At 45.9% G+C, this 14,971-nt stretch overlaps 1 protein-coding gene across 13 annotated transcripts in view; it reads right to left on the minus strand.

Moving 5' to 3' along the window:
- SEPTIN6 (septin 6) overlaps nt 1-10,162 on the minus strand; it is a 70,154-nt gene extending 59,992 nt beyond the window's left edge. For 7 of the 13 annotated variants that reach the window (XM_016137323.2, XM_016137349.2, XM_016137316.2 and 4 more), the window contains exon 1: nt 4,455-4,514. In XM_016137323.2, the coding sequence (XP_015992809.1) occupies nt 4,455-4,514 (60 nt within the window). Of the gene's footprint in view, nt 1-4,454; nt 4,803-9,814 lie in introns of those variants that run through there. The other 6 variants (XM_016137384.2, XM_016137354.2, XM_016137272.2 and 3 more) reach the window with 5 other exon arrangements.
- Nucleotides 10,163-14,971: the final 4,809 nt, after the last annotated feature.

Raw genomic sequence — 14,971 nt, forward strand, 5'->3', positions numbered from 1 at the left:
TCCTTGTCCATTTTTTAAATAATAGGTGCTTGTCTTTCCCTTCTGGATTTGTAAAAGTGTTTTATATCTTAAGGAAAATAAAATAGTTTTTATTTTAAAAGTGAGATACCCAGGAAAAGAAATCCAATGGGATTGTAGGCTCAAGGAGAATTCAGGACTGGGACATAAATTTAGTAGTGAGAGAGATGAAGCTAGATGTGTTCTCCAAGACATAGTACAGGGAGAAAAGAGTTAAAGACTGAATGTAAGAAATGCCCACAAGTAAGGAATGGGAACATGAAGAGGATTCTTCTAAGAGGAAGAAATGATCAGAAAAGTAAGAGATGACCCAATAGTTTTCTATCATCAAAGGCCAAGATTGAAGTCAGTAAGAAACACAGAGAAACAACGATTGATCTCGATTTGGTGGTCACTCACTGGTGATGTTTAGAATCTTTATTTCTTCCATATCCTTTCACCTAGCGTTCAATACATCTAAATGAACTGGAAGTTTTGGGGGACTAAGGGCTATGAGATGTAGTTAATGTGTTTTTCTTGCTAACCAAGATTTAACAAACTTTTTGTCTCAATGCTCACTGTAACTGAGAAAGCTTCAAAATTGTAATGTGTGTTTATATAGTTCCTGCTTTAGGAAATCCTGTCTAGCAAGCACCATTTGCTCTTGCTTTGATGTCAAGGTCATCGTTATGAATATTAGTCCTCATTGTTCAGAGCTAAATATGTGGAGGTAAAAAAGACAGGACACTGGACCGAATGTACACTAAGTCCAGGACAGCCCCTGGAAGTTTCTTCCCTCATCCCTCAGTAAATTTCGGATATCTCTTTCTTCTTATTCTGTAAAGTGGCCTGACTAATTGAAGTCCTGATTACTTTGATTGCAGTTAATTGAACGTTCTCTGGATTACAATGTGCACAAGAGGAGATGGAACTGGCAACTTGGCCCAGCATGTGTGACACTGAAACCTCAAGCTATTTTGAGTAGCATGTGGTACCATGTTCAAGGCTTGAACTGAGATGCTAGCAAGGCCAAAATCACCAAAATGTTAAATGGCCCGTCTCTTGCAATCCTGCAATCTCCCCTTGGAATCTATTATACAGAAAATCACATGTCTGAACAAAGATCATTTACTAAAGAAAATTCATTACAGCACTGTTTATAATATCGAAAAATTAGAAAAAAAAATGTCTGACAATAAGCAAATATTTAACTAAAATAAAGTACATGCCAACTCTGGAATATTCTACAGCCATTAAGGAGAATGCAATAAGTCTATAGGTCCTGATGTGAGTATCTCCAAGACATTTTTATGTAGATAAAAGAAGTTCCAGAACAATACGCACAGTATGAGCCCATATATGTAAAAAAAAAAACAACCCTACATATGTGCATTTGCTCATAAATGTATGTGATTGTATAGAAAAGGGACTGATAAGACACACACCAAACCAAGAACTATGGCCACCTCAGGGGAGGGGAATGGAAACAGGGGCTTTCTCAGAGTGGGTAGTCAGCATGCTTCTGTATTGTTTAAGTCTTTTACAGCATGAATGTATTCACGTATTGCCTATGTAATTTAAAAACATTTTTAATACAAGAAATGAGAGTTCTCTATCAGCTTTGCAGCAGGGGCAATTAGGAGGCAGAGTCTGAGTGAGAGGAGCTAAAAGGAATACAAAATGATAAAGAGTGCTCCTGAGAACTGGGAGATCCCCACTCCCCTCCCCAATTACATTTCCTGTTTTCTCCTCATCTGCAGTCACCTGTGGTTTTTGAAATACGTTATACCACATTCATATCACAGGCAGAAACACCATTTTCTTTCTTCTCCACCTCCTCCCCCGAAGACACACCAATTTTGTTTTTTTAATTGAATAGTTGAAGGTTAATGTTATGAAGAACAAATTACGGCAGTTCCAGCTGTGCATCTTTCTCCCATTGATGTTATTCTGAAAATAAAGAGTCCCATAGGCACCCAAGTGGGCAACCCCTGTCTCCCTTGACTCCCTGCCCCTATTCCAACCTTTGTGGTCTAGTAAGCAATCGGTATTTGAGGCCTCTGGGAACTTAGTGTGCATCTGTGTAAATGGAGAATTTTCTGCCTCTGTTTAATACTGGGGTGATTAAGTTAATAGCTGTCATTCTGAAGGATGAGATCAAAGCAAAAAGTTCAGAGATTTTGCAGATGACTTGCTTTCCCTAAACTTTCTCCCTTGGCCTTTTCATGTGGATGCTAGGAAAGGACAGAAAGACTGAAATAGGCTTCTCCCCATGTGTCACTTACTGATGAGCCTGATATCTTACACCTTCCCTTTCTCCATCTCCATTTCCAACTCTGAAGACCAACCTCTGATAGACCCTGAAAATCTTCAGGACGATGACAATCAATGAATAAATCAATGATGCACAATGGAATATTAAGCAGCTGATAAAAATATTTTCTAAGAATATTTAATGACATGGGAAATGACCACCAAATACTGTTATGCAAAACAAAACAAAACAAAACAAAAAACAAAACCCCGTATGTACAGGATCATCCCAACCATGAGGGAAAGTATACACGCATTTTTAAAAACTTCGAAGAACACACCAAGATGGTGACAATGGTTGTGGAGGGGCTGTAGGTGTTGTTGGTTTTCTGCGTTTTGCAAATTTTCTACAATAGGCGTGTTTCACTTTTATAATTGGAATTAAAATGTTGTTTTTCTTTAAAAAGATTGTAAGATGATATTTTCCTAGGCAGAAAAGTGGCCTCAGATATTGCAGCAAAATCTTCAACTACAACCAAAAGGTGCTTTAAATACAGATAATCAAAAATTCAGTTGAGTATTCAGCTTTCAGGAAGTTTTATTGTATATAAAACATTTATTTTACTAATAATATAATAAAACCATATTATTCCTCATGTTATAACATTATTATTTTGACATATATGTAACTTATTGTTATACAGTGTAACTCATTATTATAAAGATTCATGTGAACCAGAAGTCAAATGATATATCCTGAAATGTAGCAAAAAGTCTTGAAACAATCAGGTGGGTGACAGCCCTATCTGCTGCCACCAGTGTTGTAAAGGGCATGCATGCCATTGTATTATCAGCCATAAGAACCACAAAAGCACTGGTAAGTTCCCAGAGGTTAAAAAAAAACATCCTCCAATGTGCCTCACACATCAAATGTCAGGATTTCCCTTGTGCTGATTAAACCAAGCTAAGAGGAAACTGACAGTAGTCGCAATACTCTGAACTGGAAGAGAGAAATTTGGGCGCCTTGCCAAGAAGAAATAAAGCCTGTGCCCCTTAATGGGGAAGCAGCTTAGGGGACCCTGGGGACATACTAAGGAAACTATCTTCATCATACAAGGAGAAGGCCCACTTTTGGTAAATCCAATAAATGAAACTCTGGATTTTAATTCACCAGATCAGTTCCAGAGTATCTTTTTCATCCTATAAAAGGATTCACAGCAGAATTCCTTTAAATAACCAGTTCTCCTAGTGCATTTAAAATGGGACTCAAAAGACAAAATTTTACATTTACAGGAAGACAAAGGCTATATATATCTACATGGACAGACAATATCTGAAAGGCTGTTTCTATTCCACTTACAGAGACCCTGCTGAGCTAAAAGCCTAGACTTCAGACTTTCCCTCTCTCCAACTCCCTCCCCACACCCAGCTCAAGGAGTCCAAGAAGGAAAGGGGTGGAGTTACATTCTACCACCTCATACAGAAGCGGAAGCAGGCAAGGACCTCAAAGAAATTAGGCTGGAGAACAAGAAACCATAACCATGCAATGTTCAGACTGGAAATGCTCTTAAATATCGCCTACTCCAAACTGCTGGTTTTAAAAAAGGGGAAACAGAGGCTCAGAGAGAGGAAGTGACTTGTCCGGAATCACAATGTGATTTAGCAGCAGAGTGGTGCTAGAATCCAGGGCTTTGTCAAGCAGACAGCCACTCTCAAATGGAAAAACTGCCTCAAGTGGTAGATACAGTTCTTTATGTTGATAAAATTTCAGGACACTGGTTTTGTGGCTTGATATTAGTCGGAGGGAGAAGGGTCATGAAACATGACCCGGAAGCTTCTGGGCTCACCAAGGTGGCTCTGGCCCACAGAAGGCAACCGAGGCAGTGGATGTCATAGAGGGGCTTTTGCTCCTCTTCTGCATTCTTCTGCATTCTCTCCCTCATTTCTCTTTCCTGGCTCCAACCTAAACCTCAGCTGCCTACCTCTGCTCAAAAGCCTCAGGGCTACCTAACCCAACAAGCCCAATTCTATGTAAGATATCTCCACCTCAGGCCAGGGGCAACTCCCTGCTCAGGGTGGATCAACTTTTCCACAAAAGCCAGACAAATCTCTTCGAGCCAGGCTATTTAAACAGAGTTTTCTAGGTGTTCTGGCCATTGTTATCTCCAATCTGGTTTTTTTTTTTTATGAAGAGGTTTACTCACAGGCCTCTGGATGAATGCCCAACTGTCCTCTGGGGAGCCTGAATTTGCCTCTGCCTCCATCTGGTCTCATTTAAAGGAGATCTGAAAAAACCCAGTTCCTGCTTCAGCGCCAGTGCTCAGAGGTGGGGGCCTTTGCTGTGAAAGGAAACCCAACACTACCTCACACCTCATCAGGGCCAGGAAAGTAGAGTTCTGCTCCTGTTACCCCAGGGCATTCATTAGGGGTCAGAGAGGGCTATGGCAGGAGAAACCTGAGCCCTGAGCCCTGTCCCTGAGAAAGCCTGCAAATCTTTTCCCCAGTCGCCTTTAAGTGACTGGAAGGGATGACCCAACTCCAGGGCCAATTGAGAGCATGCTGCATAATTCAGCAGATGGCAGCCTCTAATGAGAAGACAATGAAGGAGAGGATAACATTATGTCTCACCCTCCTGAGCATGTGGCCTCCTTCCTCTGCGCATACAGCAAAGAAACCCACGGTTTCAAATCCCAAATTGCAGCAGCAGAATCCTCCTGCTGCCAAACCAAAGAGGAAGGGTCTGTGTTTCTAATTTATTCTGTACCCCCTCCAGTTGTTACTTAAAATAATCCATCATTACATGACTGGTGGCTCCAGGATTTTTATTTAAAGCAATATGGGAAAAAAAAAGAAAACCCACACATAACCCATGACTGTGCTATCTGGATTCAAGCTGCGAATCTCTGTAACATCAGAATCTTCAAAGTACCCACGTATATTCTCTTCTAATCTCCATGAGTGTGCTGTGGGGGGAGTGCAGTAAAGACAGGGAGAAGAGGGGATGTGGCAAAGTTTTTTATTTCTTAGAAACATCATGAAAGAGCAAGAGTGTTTGTTTTTAAATGAATCTGTGTCATCCGGTAGGTGTTTCATTGTTTCATCCACTGACCAGCAATAACACTTTGGACTAAGTCATTTGGTCTTCCTGTACCCAGAAAATGAAGAGAATAATACTTGTCCAGGAAGCTGCTGGGGAAAATAAAATCATACAGACGGAAACATTTTGAGATCATTGAAAGAAACATATTACGCTTATCCATGCTGTTTGTTTTCTTCCTTTTCTCTTTTTTTCTTGAATGTGGTTATAATGTACATGCAACTAGAAGCCCTTCTCAACTGTTTATGCTAATACGAAACCACAGCTCTGATAATCCAAGAACCCAGGAAAGTCCAGAGATCAGTCCTACTTAATTCTGGAAAACCTTTTTCCGGGGGAATTAACTTCCTAATTAGCTTTGCACATGCTAATATAACAGGTTCTCTCCCTTACAGCATCCAAAGGGAGGGGGGCCCTGTGCTGGGTAACAAAGCCAGCAATTAATAGAAAATTTACAGCAGAGACTCCACAAAGTAACTGTTATATGCACACGACTGCCAATCAAAATCTCATTATATTATTCAGACAAATCACTCAGAAGTAATGCAGTTTAGGAATAAAAACACTAATACACATTTCCTGGATTTAGGATAGGAAAAGGAAATGGGGCTTACTCCTTCCTCTCATCTGGAATCTCTGAGAAGGCAGAGTCCTATTTGCCTAGATCCCCAGCACCTGGCACAGGGCCTGGAAGAGTTACTGCCCAATAAACACATTTTGAAGAAATGAATGAAAATAAAAGTGTGCGAATTAACAAAGGAAATGTTCCTAGCCCAGTAGCAGAAGTGAGATCTCACCCATCTTCACACCTACCCTTTTCCTAGTTGAAGTTCTCAGGAAGCCTCTCCTGTCACCCACACCCCCAGCCACTGCAGGATTAGGTCCCCTCTATTGAATTCTTATAGTAGGTAGTAGTTTTCCTGTGCAGCACTTGCCACGTGATTAATAGTTATTGGTGTCTTCCTCCACTACCAGATTGTAAACTCCCTGAGGGGAGGGGCTGTGTGCATTTGCGGGTGCACTGATATTCACTCCCTCCCCCAATTTTTTATTTTGAAAAGTCTCAAACACATAGAAAAGTTGGAAAATAGTACAATGATCATCTATGTACCCTTGACTTAGATTCAAGAAGTTTTAATATTTGGGGTCATGTAATTTTCTTCAGTGCTATACCCCCAGTAGAGGTATGGGTGAATATTGGAGTTTTACTCTCCCAGTTTAGGGTATAATATTACTTTTAGTGTGAGATGGTGGAGATGGCTGAGGCAGGGAGCCTCAGGTGGAATCAAGGGGAAGTAGGTAGTTGCTCTTGGACAGTTGGCCCAGGTCAACCCCAGTTAGGGCAAAGGCCAGCCCTTGCAAGCTCTTTCATTAGGGAGAAAGACCATTATCTTGGTGCTGTTGGAGGAAAGCATCATTGTCCACATTGTCGAAGTATTTAAAGCCAGAATCAATAAGTCATTCTTTACACGGGCCAGTGCTTATGGTCTGTACCCTAAAACGCAACATCGAAAGAAATAGCTCAATACAAGAACCAGGAAATGCAGCCTCTGGAGCCTGCACTGTACCTGGCTAGGTTACCTTGGACAAATCGTGTAACCTCTCAGAGTATGTATATATTAATAGCAGCTAAGCCACTTCATAAGCAGGGGTTGGGGATAAAAACATCCCAAGAATCTGCTATAGTTCTCTAATTATTATGTCCACAGTTTGTGTCTCCAACTAGACTGTGAGCTTAAAAGCAAAGAACAATGTTTACTATTTTTTTGTATAGTTGACCAGGACTAGTCATCGTGCCGACATTTAGTAGTTAATCAAATAAACACTTGTGGTCACAATAGAGAAATCATTTTGTCATACAGAATCTTTGCGGTGTTCATTCAAACAGGATAGGATTGTATTAGGTACACAAGAGCTGAACTTCCAAGTTGCATGCATGCCCAAATAAGGGTCCTACCCAACAACTCTAGGGCCTGTTTTGGTCACTAACCATGTTACCTTACTAACCAGAGTGACCCTCAATTGACTCTGGAAATGACCCTTCCCCTTCCCCCACACAGCAGAGGACTACTTGAATGGCACCAAGTGTCAAAGCTCATTAAAAAAAATTCTTAAACCAGACATACTTTATTCTCCAGTCTTCTCTTCCCAAACCGTGGATACACATTTCCTGAAAGAAACAAGCTGCAACCAGACTTAGAAGGTCTCCTGAGTTAATTCTATCTTCCCCTGGTGAATTACAACTTCTTACAGACACAAAGGAGAGCAGAGAGACAAATGACACATTAAACAAGAGCTTCACTAGCTGGGGGAGGCGGGCATGAAGAATGACGTCAGTTTTCCCAGAAACCCATTTATCACAATAACAAGGTCTCAAGTGCTCAGGCTGCTCTTGGAGCTTCAGAATCTGGCATATAATTAAGTTCTTCATCATACAGTATGGCAAAGCCAGCCAGAACAAACTGGAACCATGCAAAGCAAACCAAGTGGCCCAAACTACCCCCACACCTATCTGCAGAACAAAGGGATCTCTGGGTTGCCAGAGTTGTGCCTGAGGTGAAATACAACCTTCTGGAATGTTCCCCTTTGCAACATCTGTCTTGCAATCCTAATCCAGGCAAGAGGACTAGTATGAGTAGGGACAGGTCGATGCAAATTAATTAGCTGACAAGAAAAATCATTAGCGTCCTTTTTGGTCACTAAGGATTAGCAAATGTAATCCAGGAGACTAATTCCTCTCCTTAAACCATGCCATCTCTAAATGCAGGTAACGAGGAGCAGAAAAGCACTCTGGGAACCCTCAAAACACTAAAGTAATAAATATTACAGTGCCAATCTTGAGGAGAACAGAATTCTCTGAAATTCCATTATCCCAGCACATTGTCATCTATTTACTCAGAGTCCTTCCACATTGTGACTACATAAAGAGCTCCATTCTGCAGTCTGCAGGGGGTGAGGAAGGTTCCAAAGAAATCACCCTGCCCCTTCTAAACAGAGACAAAAGGGTAGAATAAATTCGCACATATCCTGTAGAGAAAATACTTGGATTCTGCATTCAGATTTTGAAAACAAATCAATTTCAATTACACCAAATACCTAGAGGTTATTAATATTATTATCATTTTGCACTAGAATTTCATTGCATGGGCTATTTCTCTTAATAAGTGAACCACTAGGTTTTAAAACATTTGTGTGTGTGTGTGTGTGTGTGTGTGTGTGTTTCAGAAATTTTCATCAAGTAGTGTTTGGTATCATGGGTTTTGACCAACCCTTACTTTACTCTCCTCAGGGTGTTGGCAATTGTGGGCTGAAAATCCCATAAACCCATGGATGAACAGAAAAGATAAGCTGTTCCCCTAAATGGAATCAACTCCTCCCTTTGCAACCTAACTTCTGGTCTAAAAAAAACATGGAGCCTCAGGTCAAGTCAATATGATTTCTCTGAACGTCTCAGGCTGGAAAACTTCAGTTCTTCAAATGAAGATTTTTTTTTCCCAGGGTCAGTTGCCAACAAAAAGAGAGACAGCACCATTTTTGCAAACCTCACAGTAATTTTCGTGAGTCTCCAAAGAAAGAAGCCAGCTCCACAGGTTTGGGCACACAAGCCCAGTTACACTGAACACGTATCATGATAGACCCTAGGAGGGCCGCGCAAGCAGGGTCAGGTGCTCAGAAACCTGCAAAAATACTCAGCCAGCCACCTCTAGGCCCATCGGACTGCACCCCACAAAGAGCTACAAATGGGACCCAGACGCACGCAGCACAAGCAGAAAGGAGTCTGGATGCATGGGCACACACTCTGCGAGTGAGCACACTCATAGAAACTGGAAGACTCATTTAGGGTCACAGAGCAGCGGGGTATTGTCGCCCGCCGGGAGGCACGGGTGCGCGCGCGTGCATTCAGACGCTCACAGTGCTACACTCACAGACGCAGTCACATATGTAATGCATATGGAGAACCCCTCCCCCAGCCAGGGACCTCTCCGCCCCTCTCACTGCTCACCGCCTCCTGCCTCTGGCTAACCCCAGTCCCGCATCCCCTTTCCTAAGGAGGCCGGGTCCCGGCCGGCAGCTGGGTGCACGGGCGCGGTCCGGCGGTCGAGGAAGCCAGGCCAGGGTGCCTGGGACACAGAGAGCTTGGCGGCTCCTGTGGCCATTCATTCGGCAACGCCCCAGCTGTTGCAGCGAGGGAAGCGGCACCGCTCACTGCAGATCTTGGGCAATTCAAGTTCAGCCGCTGGCCCTCAGCTTCAGCCAGGCCCTCCACCAACCCGCCACCGTCGCCATTCTCGGGAACAGGTTAGGGGACTGAGCCGCTGACCCCGAGAGCATAAGTGCCGCCGTGCCTTGGCTCCTAAGTGCTGCCCACTGCCCTCCTCGTGGTGGCGGTGGCGGCGCTGGCAGCCAGGTCTCCTCGGCCCTGCCCAGACCCTCGGCCCCGGCGCTGGACCCAAGTCCTGCACTCACCACCTGGCGAGCTATATCAGTCGCTGCCATCGCTCCTGTGTCTGCCAGGGCTGCCACGGGCACCACCGCAACCGGAGCTCCAGCACAGGAAACAGCCGAGCTCCTCCGACAAAGAGAAAGTGTTACACTTCGGGCGCGACCAAGTCCGGTGGGGGGAGGTGCAAGGGAGGGGCCCCCTCGCTGCTGCTCCAACCCCAACCTCCCCTCTATCGCCCACCCCCTCGGAAGTGCGGTCTAGGATGGGGGCGGATTTAACGCTCAGCTTCCCCCTACCAGCGCGCTTCCAGTTCTCCCTGCAACCTCTGTTGTTAGCCCTCGCGAAGGGGGGGGGGTGGGGGCTCCCCTCTGTGACCACGTTCTGCCCCCCCTCCGCCACTGGGCTTCGTGGTACGTCCCGACCTCTGCTGAATTGTCACACCCCCCTGCTCTCGCCTCACATCCCTGAGTCCCCAGACCCCCGGAGGCTGGAAGGGAGCCCTCGCCTCTCCCTCTCCCGCGCACAGCTCGGCGACTGAGCTCTGCAGTCCTCCTCTCCCTCCTCTTGGCCCCCTGGGCCCCTTCTTCCTCTCCACCGAGATATCAGGGTACTGGGATGCAAGTGCCTGTCTCTGGAGTCTCGAAGCCCCGCCATACCCCCCACCCCCGCCACACACACACACTCCCATGGCCCTGGAGTGCGGCTGAGCGGGGTGGGCAGCTGTGGCACCTGCCACTCCTCAGTAGAGCTTCGAAAGGGGGCGGGGGTAGCCGCACTGCGGCCCGGAAACTGAGCCGTAATATGCGGAGTCCGAGGCCAGCGGTCCTGAGACAAGATGCCCCTATGGCCCTGGGGTTTCTAAATCTCGGGCGCCATGGGCTGTAATTTCGTTGACCCGACACATCACTATTGGGTACTTAATACAGACGAGCCCCACACTTCCTCTCCCCATCCAGCCCCAGACACTCAGCGTGATAGCCATGGCTCAGACCTCTCAACCCATCTTTTGCCTGGATTGCTGGGGAGTCGGAGGAGGGGCTCGCAGGTAAAAGACCCCTAGCTCTGTTGAGCAGGGTAGTGGGGAGTGACGGGGACTGGCCTCTGGTGGCTCTGTCCCGCCTCCCAATTACCTCTTGACCTTGGGTGAGCCTGGGACTAGGCAGCCGGCAGTACACAGAGGAGAGAACCTTGGAAGGCAGAGGTTATGACTGCTTTCCTTTTCCTCCCGGCCAGCTGCCGCCGCGGGTCCCCTCCCTTGCCCTCGGCACCTCTTCACCTCTTCAGCCCTGACGCCCTCAACCTTCCGCCCAGAGCGGCCCCTGCTAGTTCCCTGGGACTGGCGAATGCTGGCACATTTGGCGTCCCCGAGGTCGGAGCGGGCAGGACATTCCAATCAACTCCTCAAAAGTGCAGGTGCCTTGGTCTCAAAGAGGGACCTAGACCCACCAGTGGCACCTGGGACCTCGGGGGCTAGGGGCGGAGGCAGATCTAAGTGCAAAACTGGGTTTGCAGGGAGTCCGGGATGAGGGGATGCAGGAGATGGCCCCACAGCAGCCCAAGGTGGGAGCAGCTGAGGGGTAGGCAAGAGGGAGGAAAACAGAAAAACAGGAATCAGGGAGAGAGAGGGAGAAGGTACCCGATTCAGAGGCCCCGGCTTGGGGAGGAAGAGATAAGGCAGAGAAATGGGCTTGCTAAATGAAAAGCGCTTTTCTGTCGCTTGATTCCACCTGCCGGGACAGTGCTTCTCTTTGCTGTCTTGGGAGCTCCTTGTGTGCAGGGCGCACCTGGAGGACAAGGACTCTGCACAATGCACCCCCAGTGCCTAGCTTGGGGCCTGGGATTCAGGAAGCAACCAATTGAGTGTGTCCTGAACAGCAGTACAGAGGATTCGAATGTGTGTGAGGGGAGGTGCGGGGGGGGGGGGGGGGGGGGGGGGGGCGGCTGGTAACAAAGGAAAGAAGAGATACAAAGAGGCTGTATATGAGGAACCACTGTAAGACTGGGCCCAGACTGATTAGGGGTGAGAGGTCAGAAGTGACTGGCCACTTTCAGGCTTGCTGTCTCAGAGGGAGACAGGTCTTCCCTGGCAAAGGCGGGGTCATGATGGACTGGGAAGGTCCTGAGGTCACTAGCTCTGATCTGAAGAAGGGGTTTGGGCGGTCGTGGCATGGGAAGATTGCATGTGGAAACCAGAGATGAGAGCTGATACCCAGAGAGGGAAGGGCCTGCAGAGCTGCACGGGTGGAGCTCAGGGATCTGGGGAATCCTCCTTGCCTTCTGGTTCACTGCTTCCCAACTTAGTGCTCCGGTGCTGACCAAAACTCCGAACATTTCAGCTCAGCACCTTAACACAGAATCCTTGATGCCCCACCCATGTGCCTCACTCCACCTGCCTGTCCCTAGGGACTCTGAGAACCCTGAGGAGGCCTCTTCCTTCAAAACGCTGGACCTCTCAAGCTGGAACCAAGCGTGTGATTCAAGTCTCCTGCAGCCCTTTGGTTTCTCCATGACCTGCTGCCTTTGCCTACAAGCCCCCTGGGGCCTGGGCCTCCCAGTTTTCGTGAGGTGTGGGTTAGTGTTGATGTATGAGTAAATATACATTTGTATGTCAGTGTGCATGTTTGCCATGTGTCTGTGTTTCAGTATGTGTCAATGTGTGTGTGTGTTGGCACATGTTTACTCCCGTGTTACTATTTGTTGGTTCATGTCTGCCATTGTATGTGCGTTTCAGTGTATGTGTCAATGTGTGTCCAAGTGTATTTTCAGTGTGTGTTGGTATGTATGTGTATGTACAAGTGTGTGTGCCAGTATTGTACATTGGTGTGTGCGTGTGTGTCGGTATGTGTGTGTCAGCATGTGTATTGTGATATGTTTCACTGTTTGTGTGTCAGTATAGGTGTGGGTATATGTAGAGAGGTTTTAGCTCACTATGTTCTGGGCTTCACATACTTTACCTCACTCAATGCAGTGGACCAGTAACTGAGAGGTGTGGATTATAATGCTTCTTTCAACAAAGAGATTTGGAAACTCACTAGGTTTGTGTTTCCCAGTCTTTGGTCCTGGGAAGATACACGGGCTAAGGCAAGAGGGCTCATGACTGGTTTGTTTCTTCCTTCAATGTCTATCCTCATTGATGAGTGGGGCCAAAAGATCCCCTTCATGAAGAGGCGTTGTGGGCTTTCAGGCACTACCATGAGCATGTGTTCATGTTCTATGTGTCCTGGAAGGGTCCCTTGGGCCCAAGACAGTGTCTAGCAGGTGCTTAATCAAAGTTTGTTGGGTGAATAAATGCACAGAAGCATGTAAATGTGTTTTCTGTGTTTCCACTGTCCTTAAGGAAGCTGGAGCAAGCAGTGACTTCCTAGAGCCAGCAGGTGACTGTCATTAGCATGCTAATATTGTTTGAAGAACCAGACACCCCAGGGAGAGGAAATGGCCACTCCTACTAGAAAGCTGTAAGCTCTAATTGGAGTCAAGCTTTAGGGAGGTCACTCTTGACTGCTGAAGTAGGGGTATTAAGACTGGATTGGGGAGAACAGGGAGGGGGAAGAGAGCAGTGGAATGGAGCTCAGAGCTCAGGGAAAGGCTTTGTCCTGAAACCATGGTATTACAGAAGAAAGAGAAGGATGGTAGAGATGGTCTAAAGTGGAGAAGCTCTGAGAACAATCTGAAAAGATCAGAAAGTGTGAGGAGGAGGACTAGGTGAAGCAGAGGTGACAAGAACTCCTACCATGATCTGAGATTAACTAAATCCAGACAGTGCTGATGGAATCCCAAACTCAGTTAAAGAGCTGAGTGAGTCAAGATGAACTATGGATTCCTTTGTGCACTATTTACCTGCTGTCCCTGCTTTTGCATTTGTTTATTCCAGCGGTTCTCAAAATGTGGTCTTTGGATCAGCAGCAGCATCACCTGTGAAGTTATTAGAAATGCAAATTCTCAGGCCCCACCTCAGACATGCTACATCAGAACTTCCAGGATTGGGACCCAGCAATCTGTGTTTGAAGAAGGCTCCCAAGGGATTCTAATTTATGTTAAGGGTTGAGAACCACTGTTTTATCTGAAATCTAGCCATGGAGTGATGAAACACAGGACTGGTGAGGTTTGGTGGGATAACAAGGGAGAAATTTAAAGCCTGGACTTTAGCAATAATGGCAAGTCCTGGTGGATTTCTACAGTAGGCAACATAAGGGTACGGAGTGCCTCTAGTTGGGGAAGGGGTGCTGGAAAAGGTAAAGAAGGGACTCCTGGCAACCCAAATGCCCATCAACAGACAATTGGATAACGAAATTATGGCTCATATATACAATAAAATATTACTCAGCCATTAAAAAAATCCTACCATTTGCAATGACATGGATGGACCTAGAGGTTATTATGCTGAGTGAAATAAGTCAGACAGAGAAAGATAAATACCATATGATTTCACTTATATGCGGAATCTAAGGAACAAAAAGAACTAATCAAAAATAGACTCACAAATATAGTGGACAATTCAGTGACGGACAGAGAGGAGGGGGATTGGGGGGCTGGGGAAGTGGGGTGAAGGGTTAAAGAAGTACTAATTAGTAGTTAATAATTGGGTATGGGAATGGGGAGCACGGCAGAGAGAATGTAGTCAGCACTAATATGATGGCTAAGTGGAAGGCCAGGGGACGGAAGAAGCAATTGGGAGGATCATTTTATGAACTATGAAGATGTCTAGCCAATGTATTGTATACTTGAAACTAATTTAAATAAATAGTTTTTTTAAAAATAAAAATAAAAAAGGGACTCCTGTAGGGAGCTGTAGAGTTCTCAAGGTAAACTTTGCTTCCTTTGCAATTTTATTCATTCCTTCCACAAATATGCACTGTGTCCTCACTGCACATCAGCCGCTGTGCTAAGTGCCAGAGGACTCAAGAAAAAATGGGTGACAAGAACCCCTACCATGACCTGAGGGAGCTCCTGGGCCAGTTGCCAGATAGATTCACAAACAACAAGTAATGTAATAAGTCATATCATCAGTCAGGAGCAAGACCTTGAGGAGGTAGGGACCCAGAGAGGTGAGTAAAGGCACTTCAAAGAACAGTCATTTGGACTGAGTTTTGAAGGATGAGTAGTAGTTTATCTGGCCAGCAGGGGGTTGGGGGTAGGGGTCAGTGAATGACCAGCATGTATAAAATCAAAGAAAAAAGGAC

The sequence above is a fragment of the Rousettus aegyptiacus genome, unplaced genomic scaffold, assembly GCF_014176215.1.
Source record: "Rousettus aegyptiacus isolate mRouAeg1 unplaced genomic scaffold, mRouAeg1.p scaffold_m13_p_9, whole genome shotgun sequence".
Lineage (NCBI taxonomy): Eukaryota > Metazoa > Chordata > Mammalia > Chiroptera > Pteropodidae > Rousettus > Rousettus aegyptiacus.